The 18,210-nt window shown below is 40.4% G+C and overlaps 1 protein-coding gene across 1 annotated transcript in view; it reads right to left on the bottom strand.

The window, feature by feature from the left end:
• cd2ap (CD2-associated protein) overlaps positions 1 to 18,210 on the bottom strand; it is a 50,403-nt gene that overhangs the window by 11,298 nt on the left and 20,895 nt on the right. The window contains exons 6-14 of the mRNA XM_080047464.1: positions 17,412 to 17,590; positions 15,426 to 15,513; positions 15,001 to 15,095; positions 13,417 to 13,515; positions 12,763 to 12,816; positions 9,410 to 9,446; positions 6,703 to 6,765; positions 908 to 1,058; positions 476 to 585 (exon numbers count right to left, since the gene is read on the bottom strand). Of these exons, the coding sequence (XP_079903590.1) occupies positions 476 to 585; positions 908 to 1,058; positions 6,703 to 6,765; positions 9,410 to 9,446; positions 12,763 to 12,816; positions 13,417 to 13,515; positions 15,001 to 15,095; positions 15,426 to 15,513; positions 17,412 to 17,590 (876 nt within the window). The remainder of the gene's footprint in view (positions 1 to 475; positions 586 to 907; positions 1,059 to 6,702; positions 6,766 to 9,409; positions 9,447 to 12,762; positions 12,817 to 13,416; positions 13,516 to 15,000; positions 15,096 to 15,425; positions 15,514 to 17,411; positions 17,591 to 18,210) is intronic.

Below are 18,210 nucleotides of genomic sequence, written 5' to 3'. Positions count from 1 at the left end.
ACACTAGAAGCATTGAGAATATTTAATGACGACCAGAGTCGCCTGAGGTTTCGTAATGTGCTGCAGTGTGTGCTGGTCAGCTGGTGTGCAATAAGTATTAGCAAAATATTTTAGCTTTGTCGAGCAAATTCTAAAGTTATTAAAATATTTGATTATTCCTAGACCACTATTAATGACAATTAGTTTTATGACTGTGTTTATAAACAGAGACAGACGAGACGGCAAACATATTTAAATTGCCTGTGGCAAAAAAAATAATTAATTAATTAATTAATTGTTAATACATAATGATTAATAAATGTGGTATCTGAATTCAGACTTCAGACATTCTATTTCATCCTCAATGTCTTTAAAAAACTCAATCTGTAAAACTAACTAACAAAATAATCACCAAATTGTTTAGAATTTTTACTGTAGTTTTACATAGTGTGTGAAGTTAAGGTAAGGTCACAGCCATTACTGTGTGCATGCATACCCATTTCCGAGGACTTCTCCCCCCATTCCCCAGACAGTGTTTTGGGTTTGGTGGGCACCAAGGGCTCCAAATCGGACTTTGGTCGTGTCGAAGGCACCTCCCCATTGTGTCTGCAGATGAGAGGGAAAACATTCAGTGTAAATACAAGAAGAAAAAAAAATGGAAATTACAGGAAAATACAAACTGCACTACAAAAGCCACGTCATCAGTCATACGTTCCTATTGCATATATAATACATTTTACTAAATCCTTTCAATAGAATGCTATTTCTTCTGAATACCTTCATACAAGTGTCTGTTAGACTTGCACTGGTGCTGTATGGATAGAAAAGAACTGAAGTATTGAGCTGCTAGTTTAAAACATGAGTGTTGTCCATGAATGAACCTGTGTTTGACTGAGAGACGAATAGATTAGAGAATAAATAGACTTACTTGAGGATTGGCGAAGGAGCGAGGGGCTTGTCTGGCCTCTTTGGTGGAAGGCTTCCCAGTCTGCCTTTCCCGGGAGGAGGGACCGGCTTCTTGGGCGGCACCACCGGAGCTGCAGGCTTGGAGGGTTTGTGATCCGGCGTCGACCTCTCCACTGAAACAGGGAGCAAAGAGTCGAATAGAGTTAGACAAATATGCACCAACAGGTCCTTATACCCATGCATTAAAGGTCACATATTGTGCTAATTTTCAGGTACAAAATTGTTATTTGGGTTTCTACTAGAGACAGTTTTCCTGGTTGAGTATCATAAAAAAACCTTTATATTTCTCATAGTACCCTTGCTGAATCTCCTCTTCTCAGTCTCTGCCTGAAACGCTCCATTTTAGTGTCTTTCTCTTTAAAAAAGGCATACTATGCAACATTGTAATGAAAAAAGAAATTATAGTTACACAAAAAATTATCCCTCTCAATGATGACTTCTGCCCCACATGAATGTGTGGTGGTGTGTTTATCTGCTGAGTGGAACAAACACAATTACACTATAGCTCAGACGAACTGCTATTATAATATTGATAATAATGACTTTATTCAGGAGACAATGGAAAGGTCCATGGTACAATTACTATAAATTATAGGTCACAAATTTTATTTTATTTATTTTTTAGTGCAGGCGTGGGCAAATTAATTTTTTATCAGCTTGTCTGCTGATATAGCTGTTCATTTAGTCAACAGTCTAGTCTATTATCTTGTTTACCTACTGTTGACATTTATTTTTTTCCTCTAATAGGTCTCCATGGTGACAGCAAATGTGGACGAGCTGAAGATTACAGGCTAAAAAACGTTCCCAATGAACGAGTGCAGGACTTTCTACAAACCAAATAACAACGTAATAATGTCTGTAGTCGATAGAGATTTTATAATGGTATTGCTCATCATTAGCCAGCTATACTTGTCAGAGTGACACGTTGCATGCTGTTAACAAGTTAATGCATACATAGCATACATACATAACATGCTGCGACTTAACTATTCAGTGGCATGTGCCTTAACTGTTCAGCTAAACAGGGGCCTTAAAAAAAACTCCTTTTAGAGGGTAAAATGAGCAGCGTTGGTGTGAAAAGATGCATTTTAAGACTGGTCGGGTAAGTGTGGATGCTGCCTCACACTACCAGGCCAACCTAGTTGCACCGTATGATGTAACAAATCGGACTGTTGATCATTTATTTGAAGCTAGCGGAACCCCTTGAAGGGCTGTCAAATGCGACATGGAAGAAATATGCAGCATTTCTACTTCTTCCTACATTTGATATGAACAGAGTTTCTATCACTCAAACTTAAGAGGGAAGATAGTTAGCTGAATTAATCTTGCTTTAGCCCACAGTTATTAACTGTCACATTAGATGATTGTGTGATTTGTATGCTCTAAATGCTCCATCTAATTTGCATCCCTAAGGGATTCTTAGCATATACTGACATTTAAAAAAATCAAGAGTGATAAGCGTCACTGGCCTAATGACTACTGGGCTAAAGCAGCGAACCCCACAGAAGACTGAAACATGTAGTCAGAATTACTTAACTGCGATTGGGTGAGATAAATAAAAAAAACTCACAGTATTTCACTCATCTTTGTATGACCTTTTCAAAATGTAATATTAAGTTGGTAATGTTTTTTTATATGTTGTGTCAAGACTAGGGCTGTCAAATTAACGCGTTAATTTCGATTAATTAATCACAGAAAAATTAAAAAAATTAACGCTGATTGAAATCGCACTTCTATATTGCCCTTTGACCCGGTGCAAAAGAGGTGAGGCGATAGCGGAGCTGCACCTGTAGCTTGCTGACACGGCCCGCACGGGATTAAAGAGTAAATAAAGAAGCAGGGGAAAGGGGCTGAGGGCTCTATGGATGTGTTATGGGCTGCTCCGGGCACATAAGCATGAAGGTAGGAATACGTCTTATATTATTCTCCGCAGTGTCTGTGCATTATTGATTTAGTGGGTGCCTAATTAACAATGTAGGTTTAAAACAGTATCTCTCAATCTTCCTCCAAACTTTTGTTTGCTATCTACGATCGACACCCGCCCCCTCTCACTCTTCCTAGCATATGCCTGTCTTTTTTCCTCCTTTGTGTGTGTGTGTGTGTGTGTCTGTGTCAATATTTTTGGCTATGAGTAGGACGGTGAATGAATCGGCATAGGCTATGCGCACCGCACCTGTGGCAGTGCAGCGTTGTCTGTTGTGGGAGATAGACAGTCGTCATTTAGCAAGCTTGTTTTTTTGTGTGTTTTTTTTCTCGGCACTGGTAGTTCCTAAATTTATTTCATGTAGAAACCTTGCTGAGAGGAGGAGACAGAAGTTACGAGAGACGGGGGGGAGGGGGGGAGGGGGGGAGGGGGGGAGAGAGAGAGCGAGAGAGAGAGAGAGAGAGAGAGAGAGAGATGAACGGTAGCCTACAGTTGTTTATAAACAGGCATAAAAGTGTCATATAAGTATGCGATTAATTTAGATTAATTAATCACAGAGCCTGTAATTAATTAGATTAATTTTTTTAATCGCTTGACAGCCGTAGTCAAGACCTTTTCTGGCATATTTTACCCATAAGCATTTCATAACGTAACATGAATTATTTACTATGGTTTCAATTATTATTAATAATATGTTACTAAAAAGCTATATACATTTTTTTTTAATAGACAATTAAACAGGCCTGGAATTCTTGCAAGGTGCAAAGGATGTGACTACGATTCAGCAGTATTTGGCAACATCTTGCAGACACGTTTATGCACACGTGCACGCACACACACACACACACACTTCCTGCCTGTGTGTGGCTCAGTAAGATAGAAACTGCATTGACAGCATGCCACCAACAATGACTTAACAGACCAGACCTGACAACATGTGATGTGATTACATATCTTAATAAACTGACCACAGCTATTGAAGCTTCCTGCAATCAATGAACAACCACTGCTATTTTCTACTTACAAACTACCATGTTGGAAATGAGTAGCACTTCACAACACGTGATTGCTTTTTTTAAAAAGTGTTTCAGTAGATACAAAAAAAAATTCAACCAAAAAATATGGAGCGTTCACTTGTTCAAAGAACAGCAAAATAGGAAAAAATAAATAAAAATAAAACCTTGTATGTCAACTTCTCACGTTAACGGCAGTTAAGCCCAAGATTTTGTTTTGTGGAGCTGTAAGTCTAGAATGAGATGTCGAGTGTTAAGTTGGACATGGGAACATATGTCGATATATCGATTATAGCACATCTCCGAAAAATCGGCAATCGGCAAAAAATGGCTGTTTTTTTTTTTTTAAGCAATCATGTTGAGTGAGATGCATTGCTCCCCCGGAAGTAGCCTACATGCATAGCATTAAAGTTATAGCCTATTAACAGCAGCAGCAGGTGTGTTGTAATCAGTGTTGGGAACGTTACTTTGAAAAAGTAATTAGTTATAGTTACTCACTACTTGTTCCAAAAAGTAACTGAGTTAGTAACTGAATTACTTTACAATAGAAGTAATTAGTTACCAGGGAAAGTAACTATTTGCGTTAGCCTAGTGTAAAAAAAAAAAAAAAAAAGTATTCAATTTGGATTTTTCTGAGCAGTTTTCACAGGTCAGTTGAAATGAGTAGAACATACAGGTAGGCCTACTTGTAGGCTACATAACCTTCAATATTTATTGCACATCAACAGACAGCAAGAGGTTTAGGCCTATCCTGCACTTCAAGTAGGCCTATTTTGTTCTCAACAAAAGTAGTAGAGGAAACTGCTGGATGTACCGTGCTGATCTGCTAATATCACTGGATTCACTTCAGGGGTGTCGGCTAAAACAGCCAAAAACGTCAGACTATGAAGCATGAGACGATGAGAGGAGGAGAGGATTTATCCTGTTTATTTCCTTCTTTAACATGCACAGCAGCATACAGATCCCAGGAAAAGAACAATAGCAATATTCGGCTCGTGATGACACGCTAAACAGCTGATGCAACCGGCGAATCGCGGCCGTTTAATAACGTGCATAAATTACAATTTATAGAGATCGGGAAACTCCATGCACTTACTCACAAGGGCGATGCAAACAAACTCAGGGAGAGCACGTTTCAACCGTGGATTGATAGGTGGTTAGTGCGGCAACGTGCAAGCTCACACAACAGAGAGAGAAAGAAAAAGAAACTTCACTTAACAGGCGCTCCGGCTGACTGACGTGACGGCGCTAACTGACAGTTATAATGTCATCCACACTGAATAAAGGCCAGGACACACCAGCCCGAAAATCGCCGTCGTAGAGTCGATAGGGGGTCGGGAGACGAATCTGTTTGGTGTGTGCCGTAACGTCGGCCGACGTAGAGGTCGTCGGGCTTGTTTTGAGCCTGTCGCCGCCGATTGAACATGTTCAATCGGCGGCGACAGGCTGGCCGACCGTCTTTCATTTGGAGCAATTTGATTGGTGGAGGGCTAGCGAATCAGTGAAGCCCGGAAGTGAGGCGGGTAGCACAAACAGCTAACAACAGCTAGCCATCGTTTTAATGTGTTTGTTCGTTTCGTTTTGAGAGTACTCACATGCATCAACCCTTGTTGACTGCTCGACACCATGCTCGACACTCTCTGCTAAAAATTGTGCTCTTATGGTCCATAAATATAAATACGTATTTCTATCTATGTTTATGCTCTAGAGAGTTGTCCCATCATTTCCGGCTTTCGTATTTTTTCGGGCCACAATACAGATTAGCGCCGCCTGCTGTTATGGAGACATTACGTCCCGCGCAAGCAACAGAGCGTACGGAAAGTCAGCAGTCAGTTTGGTGTGTTCTCTGGCCGCGACGGGAAGCCTGGAGCTTCCTGAAACGGCCGACCCCATTTTTTGCGTAGTCGGAACAAGTAGAAACAAGTCGGACTGGTGTGTCCTGGCCTTAAAACACACCAGTCTCCTCACTAGCAGTTTGTGTAGTATGGAGCCAGGGGTGCGTTCGGATTACACAGTTTATTCAATCAATTCATAGTAACGCACCGCATTTAACGTTCAGTAACGATAACGGCGTTGTAACGACGGAAAAAGTAATTAGTTAGATTACCCCGTTACTGAAAAAAGAACGGCGTTACCTAACGCCGTTATTTTAAACGGCGTTATTCCCAACACTGGTTGTAATACATTGGATTAATTCACACTTGACAGTTCCCCCTGACACCAATAGCAGAGTCATTGGTCATCTTTTGACTGTTAATAGTAATTGATAGAATTTATATAGTGCTTTATTGGAGGTCATTCAAAGACACTTTATATCATACATATAGAAAATCATACTTATAGAAAAATAAAATACAGACACATTAAAGATAAGGTTTGGAATGGAGTCAGGTGTAATTATGCTTTCTTAAAGAGGTTAGTTTTGAGTTGACTTTTGAATGAGTTTATCTAGTCTGAGATGCTGATGTTTGGAGGGAGGGAGTTCCAGAGGGTTGGGTGCAGTTACATAAAATGCTTAATGTCTGAGTTTAAAAATGCGTCATGTCACTTTAGACATATTTGTAACACTATCTTTTTTTTTAGATAATGCATATTTCAATAAATAAAAAGTTCCTGTACACCTATCGACAGTAACAAGTATTTATATATATATGTAAAGGTTCAAAAAAGTTATTTTTTTCAATATATATTTTGGGGATTTAAATATAATAATAATCGTCCGATTTAATCGTTATCGTAATTTTTCTCTGAAAATAATCGGCATCGGCACTCAAAAATTCATATTGGTCGGGCCCTAAAACATATGGGGGAGGGTCCTACCTCTGTCCTCTGGCCTGATGGGATGAGGCTTCTTGTCGGCGCTGGGAACCTCTGGCTTGAGAGCTGAAAAACGGAACATGGTCCACGGTAAGTCACCGACCCGACTGATTCAAGACTCACCAGACAATGAAAAGGAACACACACACACAGACACACTTTCATATGTAAAACCACAAAGTAAACCAATGCTCTCACACACACACACACACACACACACACACACACACACACACACACACACACACACACACACACACACACACACACACACACACACACACACACACACACACACACACACACACACACACACACACACACACACACACACACACACACACACACACACACACACACACACACAGAACAACTTCTCCCAGACATTCAGAAACAAACAGATACACATGATGGCTGATAATCACTGGTTATGTATCGCTAAGTTACATGCACGTATTTGTGTACACTTTTCAAAAAATATCTAAACACTGACAGGAAGTCATGTATAGACGCATATTAACTGATGTCTCCAAACACACAACACAAAACACACACCAAACTGCAACACAATGCAGCGGTAGAGCATATGAAGGCAGACTCTTGCTTCCTGCGCAGACAGGAAAACAATTGTGCAAGTGTGCATTTTGCAAACTGTAGACCTTGGTGCTGATAGGGAACACCATCGCTTCTTTTACAGTAAGACTCAACCACAACGAAAATAGTCTGCATTTGACTTTCATGTTCTACCGTATTTTCCGCAATATAAGCCGCAGGTGTTATAATGTTTGATTACCATATGTAAGAGTTTGTGCACAGAGGGGATTGTCGGGAAAGAGATGGCTGCTTGAGGAAGCTCCCATTTATTAACATTTCAACAAACAAGTTGCATATTTGCATAACATACGTAAGTGTTACCATTTACTGCAATAGTAGCTACTAGGGATGGGCACGAGTGTTTTCGCTACTCGTGTTATCGCTTGCATTCCTCGAGGATCAATTGATTCCTCGTTAAACTTTTTTCTATTTTTAGAACGCAACGCATCTGTCTACAGAACAACGGTTGACCGCAATAAAGCGCTCAATGCTTATGTCTAACAGTCACAGTTGCCATATGATATTAAGGATTTTTTTCCACGTTTAAAACACATTTTCCTCACTGAAAGTAATTAAATAGACGGGCCACAATTTAAACCGATCCAGTAGGTCTGCGATGGGGAGAAAAAAAGAGAAAAAAAGCATGGGCTGTAGTTGTAACAAAAAAAATTGCCTAAGTCACCATTTAAAATAAGAAGGGCAGCAGATAATATAAAATGATTGTCCTACAATTTAAATACATATAAATAACTCACCAAAGCAGATAGTTGTAGGCCTATATCCAACCGCGTAATGCTCACTCCGGGTCCGTGAATAATTAGCGCGACTAATTCCTCATTAACGGAACGTTGCACCGGTCGGTTTTTGAATCTTATCCCCATATTCCCTATTGAAGGCTTCTTAACTGTTGTTGGCTCGGAGCGAATGTGTCTGAAGTAAGCCTTGCTTCTTCTTTTCTTTCCAAGCGGAGAGCACCTTGCATGCTCACATGGAGTCTACTCATTACTAACTGAGTAACAGGTGTCATCTCCCCATTTTATAAACGTAACTTTATCATCTGCTTTGAAATAATTGGACAGTTATATTCCTGAAAATGTTCTGGAGAAGAAAGAAGAGACCGTGTTCAGCTCCGCGGTGCTGTGGAGAACACAGGCTGCGCTGCGGTGGCACGGAGGTGGCAGTTATTTGCAGTTATTTGCAGTTGATGTTTGACACAATGCTCAGTTTATTGCACTTACATCAAAATATTGAATTTTGTTAAACTTTATTTTATCCGTTTTGTGCCGTTTTGTACACGTATATAACATTTTAAAATAGGGGCGGCCGCAGCCCGCCAGCCTAAAGGCTACAGACAAAAAAATATATAAAAAAAAAACGATTTTCCTCATCCACCAATCGAGTTCATTTGAAACGAGGAGTACTCGATTACTAACGCCCATCCCTAGTAGCTACAGAACATATACTGTGCTGTGTAATAACAGGGTCGAAAAATGGGGAAAAAGTCGCGGCTTATAGTCCGAAAAGTACGGTAAGTAGAAAACAGCATATCAGAACCGGGCTATCCTTGGCATCTAACCAAGTATTAAAGGGCAAATATTGTGATTATTTTCAGGTTCAAAATTTTAAGTTGGTTTTCTAGTAGAAACTGCTTTCATTGTGTAGTGTTAAAAAAATATATATATACATATATATATATATTGCTGCATCTCCTGTTTTCCTCATAATTTCAGAATATTTCCAAGCATCATTAAGGCTTTCAAAATCAATTACCTAAGAAGTTAGACCATCCAGGTTTTTATTTTTTCCAGCTCAAATTGCCTTCGGCTGAGTTTTAATTGGCAAACTTTGTCCCGGATGAGATAAAAAAAGGAATATTTATAGTTTTCCTGTACTGTTGCCTTCAGGGAGTAACCAATGTTTATTTATTTATTTAAACTCCTAACATCCAGCTCTTCCTTTCATACATATTAGGATGTGAGTGGAACTTCAATCATTCAAAATGAAGGAATATTTGACCGTGAAATGTGCTGTGACTTAAATTTTATTTAATTCTACAATTACAGATTCCTGACTCTTGTATCAGCAGGAGGTAAAACATATTCAACATTGCACTTACCTATGCTTTTTGATGGCGGAGGAGGCTTCTTCGGCTTCTGACAGAGGGAAAAAGGGAGGTCAGAGTCAAAGTGTATGATGACTCACAAACACATACTGACATTCATTATCTCAATTTACAGAGCGCATGTCCCAGAGCGAAGGAGATTGGGACAACATATTAGGTTTGGTCTTACCCGGGAAAAACTAATGTTACCCAAGGTTATGGCCTAGATCTCAAACATGTGATGGTTGGAGAATTGGAAGGGTTAGCAAGTTCAGTAAATCTATATATAAGGCTGGAATGCAGATAATTCCCCAATAAAACGAAGATCGCGTTATATTGTGATTGAATGAGCATCTCGTGCAAACCAAACTGTACTGTATTTATGCACAGACTGTTATATTTCAGTGATTGAAAATGGTCGATGACAACATGTTGATAGGATGACTTCAAAACAGGGTGGGATTCTAAGAGTTTACAGAAAATATGTGGACGTTATTAGTAGGCCGCTGTTGGTTTTTGGGCACTAAATGGTTAAGTTACAAAGTACATTTCTGATGTGCTAATGCATTATAAACCATCCAGTTCTCAGATAGTCTGGGACCTCTTGCTGTTACCATGATTAAAACTACACACGGAGAATCTGCATTCACTTTGTATGTGCTACGTATCTGATACAATCTCCCGGAAAGCGTGAACACCTCAGGTTTTCTGGGACCAGCAGATAAAAGCAGTGCCTTTCACCTAAGATAATATCTCGCACAGCACTGTCTCCATGCTGTCATTTGCATTCCACTATTCTATCTTACCTTACCTTAGTTTTTATTTGACTTTTTAAAAACCTGAGCATCTTTTTTAGTTACACTTTAATTCAGACATGAATTCATGATGATTATTGTTCCATTAATATAAAGTGTTACCTCTTCTTTTTTATTGACTATATGCTAAACAGTTATTAACAAATAACCCTGCCTTGCCTTCAGTTAAACAGTATGTTGGTGCTTTCTATATGCCTGGTTGGAGGCTGAGGAATATAATGTGATGTATGAGTGAGCTAACAAACTTCTGACAGGCTTTATGGGCTGTAGAGTGTGGTCACGTACTCACAACAGCAGAATTATTATTTCCCTTTTAGGGGCAAACATATATTGGCTGAGCAACATTATTCCAGTTGACTACAAGTTGAATCTACAAAGTGTCAACATTAACAGTCATTATTGCAGAGATGGTGCACTTAATAAGACACGTCTCAAAACTGATTTGATTTTATCTGATAATTAAATCTCCACTTTAACAGCTACAGTTTGGAAATAACTGGGATTTACTGATGCAATCAGTCTGTTGTATCACTGCATAGGTGATTGACATGAACACTGTGTGTGTGTGTGTGTGTGTGTGTGTGTGTGTGTGTGTGTGTGTGTGTGTGTGTGTGTGTGTGTGTGTGTGAGTCTGAGTCTAAGTCTGAGTGTGTGTGTCTGTGTGTGCGCGCCAGGGATGGAAATTAACTTTTTTGCCTACCAGCCACTCATCTTTTTTACCAGACACTTTTTATACGCAATATCTTTTTTTATATATGCGTTAATGTTAAACAATACAATAGTAAGAATAGCTAATGAAAGTGTTTTTCATACAAATGTTTTCCATCAGAAGTAATTTGTACTGTAAGTAGGTGCTACCAAGGAACTGAGTTGCAAATTAAATGGTACACTCTTACTATATGATACACAATACACGCCATCTTTATTTCAAAACATTGTATAATTGAACTCCATATATACTCTGGGTTCAATGCAACTTTTTTTCCCAACTGGCCCGCTTAGCCAATAGATCCGAGTTTTACTGGCCCCTTGTATATTTTCACTGGCCCTGCAGACACCTTTTTTTCATCATTTAGTCAATAATTATAATACAGTATTGAAGTTACCTTTAGATTTCTTTTTTCTTTTTAGTTAATGATATGAAATGTTGATTTTGTGCACAATATCAACATTTCATATAATTAACTAATAAGAGATGCAGGTCTGATCAGTCTTTGTGGTGTGGTAGTGTTTATCACTTTCTCCATATGCATTAGGGATGTGAATGTGTCGACACAATGACCGGTTTTCCACTTGCGCTCAAGTCGAATTTAAAAATAGAAATATGAAAATCAGGGAGTTATGCCGTTTTATTAATGGGAGATGTCACCGTGTCACGTCTGGTCGTGAGCGCGCTGCAGGAGCGTCACTTCTGCAAGGTGCGTGCATGAAGTAATCAGCTACACATAAGAGTCCGCTGTGGGACCATGTTTTCACTGTTGATAAAAAACAGCGCAGTGCAAAAGATGCAGCATAATGTTAAACGCTCGTCTGAGACTATGACGTTAAATCATCTAGAAACACACGATGCCTTCGTCCGAGCAAAGCAGCGTTTCACCGTGAGATCACTAGTGAGTGCGCGAGCCACCGCACGTGGAAGAACTCTGTGGTTTGAGGCTCAAATAATAACCGGGGATATTCTCCCCGTTAGCGATACCGATGGGAAAGGCTTCCCTGTTTGTATGCGATCTGATTGTATGTCTCGAGCCTTAAAACACAAAGCCATGTCGACAAACTGACTGCGCGACTCAAGGGACTGTATGTGAGCTGAATCCCTCCGTTAGTTTCTGTTTCAGCCGACACAATTAAAATCACCTCTAAGCACGGACAGCGTTTAAATAAAGCCTCTCATTTGTATGACCATTAGGGATTTGATGTAAATAGGCTACTGTAACATTACGGCGGCAGCTCTGCTGCTTAAAGGAAAAGCGCAGTTTTCACTTTATTTTCAGCACCTCAACCTCTGCTGTGGGAAGAAAAAAAGGGGGCAAAGTAAGTCGATTGATTTGTCGACTTATGCCTCCACACGTTAACTCGCAGATAGTATTTCCTAGCGGAGCGGATCGCGCCGTAGTTCAGTTCGACTAGAAAGGCAAAAAGAAACTGTTGAACTGTGTAGCGCCCTGTCATCATGTTCATGACGAATGTATTAAATATGCAAATTAGATCGGACCTGACTGGAAAGTATTACCCGACACAGTGGCGGGTGAAGTGACACAATTTACACGCCAGCACGCAAATCTACCCGCATTTGGCGTGTGGCGGGTGTTAATTTCCATCCCTGGTGCGCGCACACACACACTTGTTGTCACCTGGCTGTAACCGTGGTAAATGTACCCGCAACAAAGATGGCATAATTCAACATAAATTATAGAAATGCATGGCAAAAACAAAATGTAATTTCACTGATAAAGACTAGACTAGTGGTGTGTGGTCATTGCCTGTGTGTGTCGCAGACCTACAGTAACATCCTGTCATGTGGTGTCTTTTCAATCAGAGGAATTGACGGCTTACCTCTTCCGACTCCTGCCTGGCCGATGACCTCACTGACCCTCTCGGCGTGGGCGTCTAAAATATGAACATAAGGACATTACACAGAATGTAATTAATTGTGGAATGAGATCTGTAGAGAGTGAATAAAAAAAAATGTAAATCTCAATTCACTTTCTGTGATGACACCCCAAGGGTTCTTGAGGTGAACATGCAGAACAGAAGGGATCAGAACTCAGGTGGCCTCCATCAGAAGAGACACACTTACAGAGAGTGACGATTATCAAGAGGCCCCCGGTGACTCATTCAGGAAAAAGCCCTTCCTAATGCTCCATCATATTAATTAAGATGATGGAAGGTCCAGCACGACATATGTCAAGAGCTGAGATCAAATGAGCAGGGCGAGAAATGGACTCATTATTGCCCACTCCACGTTTTGTTTCATTTTACAAGTTTTTTTCTCTCAGAATCATTCATATCTGCCGAGATATTTTGGTGCAAGGACTTAAGGATGAAATATTTCCAGGCTCCAAATTTATATTCCACGCTGAAGGAATTTTTTTTAGAGCTTTTTAAACAATGAGTGATTCAAAAATAAAACCTACATCAATGAAAAAAAACAAAAAAACAATTTGACATTGACATTCTGCATTTGTGTGAATGGTCATATCGTATCACCTCTTTCTCCGCTTCGGGCAGCATGATGACAAAGTTGTCAGGGAAGACGCCGTCTTTGCCCCCGATCTCCCCTCGCCACCAGCCGGGCTCTCCTGTGTCCTGTGAGATAGCGTTATGAAAAGAAAAGAGTGAATGGGGACAATAATTCTCTACTTAAATTGTATCATATCTGCCTTATCTCTTTCTGTCTAATAATGGGCCTGTGATTTCCTTCATTTTGCAGCAAAAGGGAACATTCAGAAGAGAATATAACCCCACCAAGCAGAATAACAATAACAGCCCGTGTGGTCACTGAACAAGCACTTCTCGGTTCTCTCCACTAGATGGTGGCAGCTCTTATAAAACAGTCTGGTCAGGGCAGCCGACGGAGTCATGGTTCTGTGTAAACATTGTCCTTATGACTGGCTCAAGCCCTGAGTCACAGTCATCATACCATAACAACATGTCTGAGGCAGCCGAGTGCGAGTATCTCTGTGTGCAGACGGATTGACGTGAAATCTCAAGGCCAACTTTCTGGGTCAATTCCAAGACTAAGGCAGGCCTAACAACAGCTGAGCGGTCACAGAAAGAAAGATGCTAAACTACAGACAAAAAGTGACTTATTAAGGTCTTTTACAGTGAGAAAAACTTCTAAATTAAAACAAGGCCCTTCATTGCTTTACAGCGACCACACATGTTGTAAACTGTTTAAGACTCAACGACGAAAACAGGTTATTTCGGTTGATTCTAAATGAAAAGCAAAAAGCCGTATTTCTCTCGCAGAGTGCACACAAACAGCCGTCTACACATGAAAGCAGCGGAGCCCTACACCCTCCCTGAAATTCAAGAAGTTTTTTTTAAAAATTCTATATAGCCGATAATGCCTAATCAACGCTAATGTTATTTATGTTTCAGTGTCTACTGAATTGTTTTGTGCATTTATAGTCTCTCCTGTTTTGTGAAGGGCTGCGCACCACTCCAGACAGACACATACACACACACACACACACACACACACACACACACACACACGGCGGAACAGAGGAGAGGAAAGAACTACACGTGTTATGTCAAAGTCCAAAAAGTCCAAAAGCTAACTAATAAATTATAAATAGAGTTACGTCGACCCCATCCGTCTGAAAAGCAGCAAAAAATATCAAAGTCCCGAGCAGGATACTATCAGCTCTCGACATGCAGCAAAAGTCACAGGAGGACAGGCTTTGATCCAACTTGCCTGTCAAATTTAAATACTCCTCCTGAATAGATACATCCAGAAATAAACAAATAAAATAGCCCAACACACAAACTATCCAGCCTTGCTTCAACTGGCAAAACTTTTGGGCTGCCTGCACCTACTGTATTTCAACAAGCTTAAAGTATGCTAATGTTAAAAAGAGGCCAATGTCATAGAAAAGAGGAGCCTACATTTCCCATTTGGGCTTCACACAGTGACAGAAGAGGCTAGGACAGGCTGATGGTGATGATTCTGGGGCTATGAGATAAACCGTAATATCAGTGGTGCAGTTGTGAGCAGGAATGCACAGTGACAAAAGCCAATCGATGTAGAAGGCTATTTAGGCTAATATCGCACGGTGAAACACTGACCTTGCTGAGGATGTGGACGACGTCGCCCTCCTTCATGGTCAGCTCGTCCTCGTTCGTAGCCTCGAAAGCAAAGGTGACCTTGCAGTACTCTTTAGCTGAGGGGACAGAAACAATGGCTTCTGATTGGGGACAATGTATACAGCTGAAAGCACACGTTCAAGCTGGTATTTCTGACTGTCGATATATTTTTCGGGACATAAACACACACACTTCCAAATGCTTAAAATTCACCTACTTGGGGGGGGGGAGGCTTTAATCTTTTTGTCAAAGTGGTCAAATTCTACAGTAGTTTTTTAGCCTGCGAAAGCTATGTTTTAATCCTATCCAAACCAAACAGTGGAGCTGTAACTATTGACAGATGCAAATAATGCTAACAAGGTCAAACAGGAAAAGTGTTCTTTTCCGATGAATACGTTTTTTTTTACCTTTTGATCTGCCGTCTCCGTCGACTCTCGGCGAGTCTGTCATGTTGGGATGGGCGGGCTTTGCGGCGGATGGTAATGATGGGATTGGCTAAAATGAAGCAAAACCATACAGATGGAAATGATTTATCGCGTATGAGTGGATGTGAGACCTGTCTGTGAGACGGTCAGGTTTCTGAACATGGAATAATTGGGTCTCGAGTCTGCACTGCCGAGTATGAATGTTAATTATGGGGTTAGTAGGAAGGGATTGTAGAGGTTACTGGAAAAAAAAGTGAAAGGACAGCTTGTATATTTTTTCTCTGCTAAAGAAGGAATATATGATGTTACAACTTGAATGCAGGCAAAGAAAAAGACTACATGGAAATAAATAAAGAAACACAAGTGTGATTATGTTGGGGCACTAATAGAATAAATGTAGCATGTCAGGTTTAAGGCAAGACATGGCAGGTTAGAACATAGTTGTTTCAAGCACTGGTCAATGTTGCTTGTGGTCTTTTATATGACTAAACCTTGTCTGTATATTTCTCCAATACAACACCATTTTTAACAGCTATTATCTCAAGATTAGTTTTAAAGCACCAAAGATCAACTGAATGTTATTACTGAAGGATTTGTCCACATGTTGTTAATTGTTTGATTATGACACATTTTGTCCTTAAAAACGGGCCTTAAAATGCAATTTGAAGACTTGAACATTATATTTTTTCAAAAGATTTCTGAAAATGTTCACACAAAAAATAATTGTTTTAATGTAGGTAATGACCTGGCAAAGTTTCATTAATAAATCTATAATTTTACCCAATTCACCTACAGTGTCTCGCCTTAAGCTGCTCAAAGTAGTACGATAATTGAAAATGTCACAAGCGCTACAATAACAACTGCAGACAAAGGGCAGTGGTGAGTGGATTATGTGTCTGCTCCAAGCCAAATCAAGATAGAGTTGGCTGTGAGAGCATGGGGCATGTGGTGGTATGTGAGGAGTGGAGGAGAGTGAATGAGGCCAGGTTAGTGGTGAAGGAGAGAGTGAGGGCTGTTGTGAAGAGGAGAGAGAGAGAGAGGGAAAAGAGGGGAGAGTTTCAGAACGCAGGTACATGCTTAACTAAATGGAGCGGCCAGCCTGGTGTTAATGCTTACACCTCTATGTCAGTATGTTATCATCAGCACGCTATTAACCACAGTGCATCCTGCCTTGTGTTTACTTTGGTCATTCCAAAATGGTTAATCAATTATTTCACATTTTAAAATTCATACCGTTTTCGCACTTAAATCCTTCACGGAACAAAATCCAACCTCAAACTGTGAGTCAGTACGGATGGTATTTCCTTATCATCTTTAAAGGCCAAATATTGCGCTGCTATTTCAGATTCAAAATTGTATTTGGTTTTTCTGCAGGGTATCTGTGGGTGTGTGCATATCACAGGTAGAGGCAGTGCCATGTTCATTTGGTAACGAGGGGGACTGGCCTCTCCCCCTTTGACCTCATACACACTTTAACACATTAGCGTGTGCTGATGACAGCAAAACAAGTGTTTTCACAACAAACAGAAACTTCACACAAATCTGGGCGTTACCTCGAGGTAGACAATTAACAACAGAGCTATTCCATGTCATTTGTGAATGAAGTAAAGACATGTGAATGGGACTGTGGGGGGGGGGGGGGCTTTTTCAGCCTGCCACAAATTAAATTGACATTTACACAGAAGAGTAACATTCTTTTCTTTCCTTTTAATTTTTTTAAACAATGAATTTGATTTCCTTAGAGCAGCAGTGAATCTGATTTGCATTAGTTTTTGCTAAATCAGATGTGAGGCCGGGGCTGTTTGGACAGGTGTTGTGCATGAACTAATCCCGTGTGAGAAACGCTATGGAACAAGCCTGAAATCAGTTCGACAAAGGGAGTGTTTAAATATGATGTGGACTGCTAGTTTATTAGCTAACAACATTTCTTGTGTATATTGTATACACTGAACTCCGTATCACACTTACTTTCTCCTTCCGCTCCTCTACCTCGGGGCTGGGCAGTCGGGGCTTTAGCTTCACCGAGCCTTCTTTGAAAATGTCTCCGAAGCCGATGCCGCGGATCTTCTTGGGCTGAGCGATCACTCCGTTCCCCGAGGCGGGCAGAGGCGAGGTGGGCGTGGCGCTGCTCTCCACTGCACTGGCATCTGGGGACAAAATAATACAGGGTGAGACAGGTGGGGGGTTATCACTATTAACTGCTTCACCTCCTGCTGCAACAATGTACACAATACATGATTGGTCCTTTAAAATACACGCTCTATTATCCTTTCGTCCTGCAGAGGGTGCTAAAAACAAAGAGTCAGTGATTCTGGAGAATGATTGTTGTCAAAATCACTCAAATGGAGGGGATATCTCTTCACGATGAGCTGTACGGAATGTATGCACGCTGGGAAAAAAGGCCTGGTGTTAATACACAGCATATGCTCTGTAAACGGGCACGCTACGGTGGGCACCTTTGTTTACATGCCAGTTTACAGCACCTAGGCTTTGTGTTAACACTAAATTTATTTTAGCGCACATAGTGTCGCTGATTCCACCTTTAAAAAATGTGTTCATTAAAAACATCAGTAGCAGTTCTTGTGAATGTCAACAGTATACCAAAACACTGGTGAAAAACATTGCAAGACTGAGAACTTGCACAATATTAATAACTTGAAAGAGCTCGTATAATAATTGATGTAACAAAACAGTTCCTCTCTTTAAAGTTCAAATGGTTCAAACAATATCCATCCTCGAGCTCATATTGGCACACCCACCACACAAA

The sequence above is a fragment of the Ammodytes marinus genome (assembly GCF_949987685.1).
Source record: "Ammodytes marinus genome assembly, chromosome: 19".
In the NCBI taxonomy this organism is placed as follows: Eukaryota; Metazoa; Chordata; class Actinopteri; order Uranoscopiformes; family Ammodytidae; genus Ammodytes; species Ammodytes marinus.
The sequence above is the reverse complement of the archived record's forward strand: the minus strand, read 5'-3'. Positions and strand labels throughout refer to the sequence as shown.